Consider the following 2,552-nt stretch of genomic DNA (forward strand, 5'->3'; position numbering starts at 1 on the left):
TCACTTTCTTTGGAAAAACTAGATTTATATCCCTACGTGACTCATCACATAAAACCTTGAAAGATTACAGGGGTTTGGGTGTGATCAAGGTGGTGTGGAAATGCCGTAATATGGAAATTAAGATAGAAGGACATTTTTTGTAGTGCCTACTAGGAGGAGTATCCCATGGAGGATACTGATGCTAAAAAACCTTGCTCTCACAAGTTGGAATGGAACATCCAACTGTTCTACTCCTGTTGGATATAAGAAGTGTCCAGGGGTTGCAGTTGAGTGCAGAGGAAGTGTAGGAAGTCCTACAACTCTTGTGTATAGGACTTGTATTTCCCTTCAGCTCTACTCTGCTCTGTCAACCATTTTTTTTTTCCCCCCAAGATCCTATAAAGTAATTGGAATTAAAAGGATGATGTGACAGAATTAATTCCACATGCCTTTTTATTAGACAAACACTGGGAAATTGGGATTTTAGACTGTCAAATAACAAAGGGGAGTGTGATATGTTTTATATAAATAAGGACAGGCAGATTTGACTTCCGAATCTTTTGCAAGTAACAGGGTAAGGATTGCACACAACACAGGAGGAAACTCAGCACACACTAGCTGACAGTGCTGATGTCTGACTTTAGTAGCATCTCTTGGTTGAAGAGGTGGAGACGTAATTCACGCTGGAACTGCTTCCACCGACCACGCATGACCCAGCTGTGCCTTGTCCACTTCCAGAGCTGAAGCCCATTCCTCCAGCACAGACCCCACCTCCAACACCACTGCTCCCTCCAAAGCTGAGACAGTTTCCACTTCCATATCCCGTTCCTACGGCGGTTCTAGTCACAGCTGCAAGAAGAAAGCACCCTCTTTAGAGGCATCCACAAAGAGTAGGCTCTGAGTGGTAGGGAGACAAATGGAAAAGTCACAAAACTATCTTTAAAAGTTACTTACAGATATTCACTGCACCAGCACCTTCTCCAGAGAGCCTGTTAGGGAGAAAAATGAAACAGTAAGATTTCAAGTGGAACCCATGAACAGGAGCTGACTGAAAAGGCAGAAGAATTCCCTTGGAATCTTTTTGGTGGATGTTGGAAAGTTTGTGCCAAAGGCCATCGTCTTCCCAAATAGCTTATCTTCATGTGTGACTGCTTGCCTCTAAACAGGATTCAAGTCCTCTGAATGTGGGAAGCCCAGGGATTTCTTGTAAACCTGACAAGGGTCTGTAACTCCATTGCACCTCTGGAAACTGGGATATAAAGTTGCACCCACCTGCATTCTTCTCCCTCCAGCAGCTTCCTGTAGGTTGCAATCTCAATATCCAGGGCCAGCTTGACGTTCATCAGCTCCTGGTACTCGCGGAGCTGCCGGGCCAGGTCTGTCTTGGCTTTCTGCAGGGCTGTTTCCAGCTCAGCCAGTTTTTCCCTGGCATCCTTGATGGCCATCTCCCCACGCTGCTCAGCATCTGCAATGGCTGTCTGCAAACTGGCACACTGGGGAAGAAAAATGGTGGTTGCAGTCCTCATCCAGAGCTAAAACTAGTACCCTGATGCCTGGTCTAGATGGAGAAGAGGTTGGGTTAACACCTATGGGTGTGGTCTTAAGAGTCATTGAATTGTTTCATGTGCTGAGCCAGGTCACAACCTGGATTTAGTCTAACTCCACATCTCTTTACATCTCTTTAGCGTTACTAATACTGTGTTAAGTTACTCTTAGTGATGTTACTGCACTAAGGTCAATGCTGTCATATTTGTTCCTGATCCAACAGAACTCACTGAGATGCTGTCCTGGGTTTGCTAGGATAGGGTTAATTTAATTCTTAGTAGCTAGAATAGAATAGCTGTGTTTTGATGTCAGGATGGGATTTGTTATGAGAAGGATGTTGATAAGGTACTAATGTTTTCAGTTGTGGCTGGAAGATGAAGGACTTTCCAACCTCCCCATGTTTTGCTAATCTGCAGGTGCAGAGGACTAGGAGGGGCAGAATAGTAAATTAGCAAACTCAAATTGGCATTTGAATATAACAATGGGTTACTCCATATCACAGAACAACATGTTCAGTATATTGGTGAGGGTTGACCGGAAAGCTGGGGATTGTCCTGGGGATCGCTTGGGCTCTTGCTCTTCTAGGATTGTGGGTTTGGTTTTGGGATTATCTCTGCTCCAGGATCATTGGCTGGGACAGGCTGGGCATCAGTCAGGAGGTGGTAAGCAATTGCACTGTGCATCACTCATTTTTATATTCTATTATTACTGTTTTTATCATTATTATTATTTGAATTATTATTTTATTTCAATTATTAAATTATTTTTATCTCAACCCATGAGTTTTCTTACTTTTACCCTTCTCTCCCTTGTCCCATTGGGGGAGGGTGAGTGAGCGGCTGTTTGGTGTTTGGATGTCAGCCAGGCTAAACCCACCACAGATACATTTATTTTTCTTCCCTGGAGTTGGTTGGACAACCAAGAGGTTAGACCACAGCAAGAGTAAAAGGTTTTATGCATTTACACTGCCCTTTACCTGTTTCTTCACGCTGTCAATCTCACATCGCAGCCGCTGGACGTGGCGGGTT

General features: G+C 44.1%; 1 protein-coding gene across 1 annotated transcript; it reads right to left on the bottom strand.

Annotated features, from left to right (window-relative positions):
- Positions 1–619: 619 nt before the first annotated feature.
- LOC104532107 (keratin, type II cytoskeletal 59 kDa, component IV-like) lies at positions 620–2,548 on the bottom strand (the record flags this gene model as incomplete). The annotated part of the gene is made up of 4 exons (XM_010177215.1): positions 620–828; positions 934–968; positions 1,252–1,472; positions 2,501–2,548. Coding segments are annotated over 4 exons (513 nt in total), but the record flags the coding sequence as incomplete, so codon positions are not given.
- Between the last annotated feature and the right edge of the window lie 4 nt (positions 2,549–2,552).

Source organism: Antrostomus carolinensis, unplaced genomic scaffold (assembly GCF_000700745.2).
Source record: "Antrostomus carolinensis isolate BGI_N321 unplaced genomic scaffold, ASM70074v2 scaffold4651, whole genome shotgun sequence".
In the NCBI taxonomy this organism is placed as follows: domain Eukaryota; kingdom Metazoa; phylum Chordata; class Aves; order Caprimulgiformes; family Caprimulgidae; genus Antrostomus; species Antrostomus carolinensis.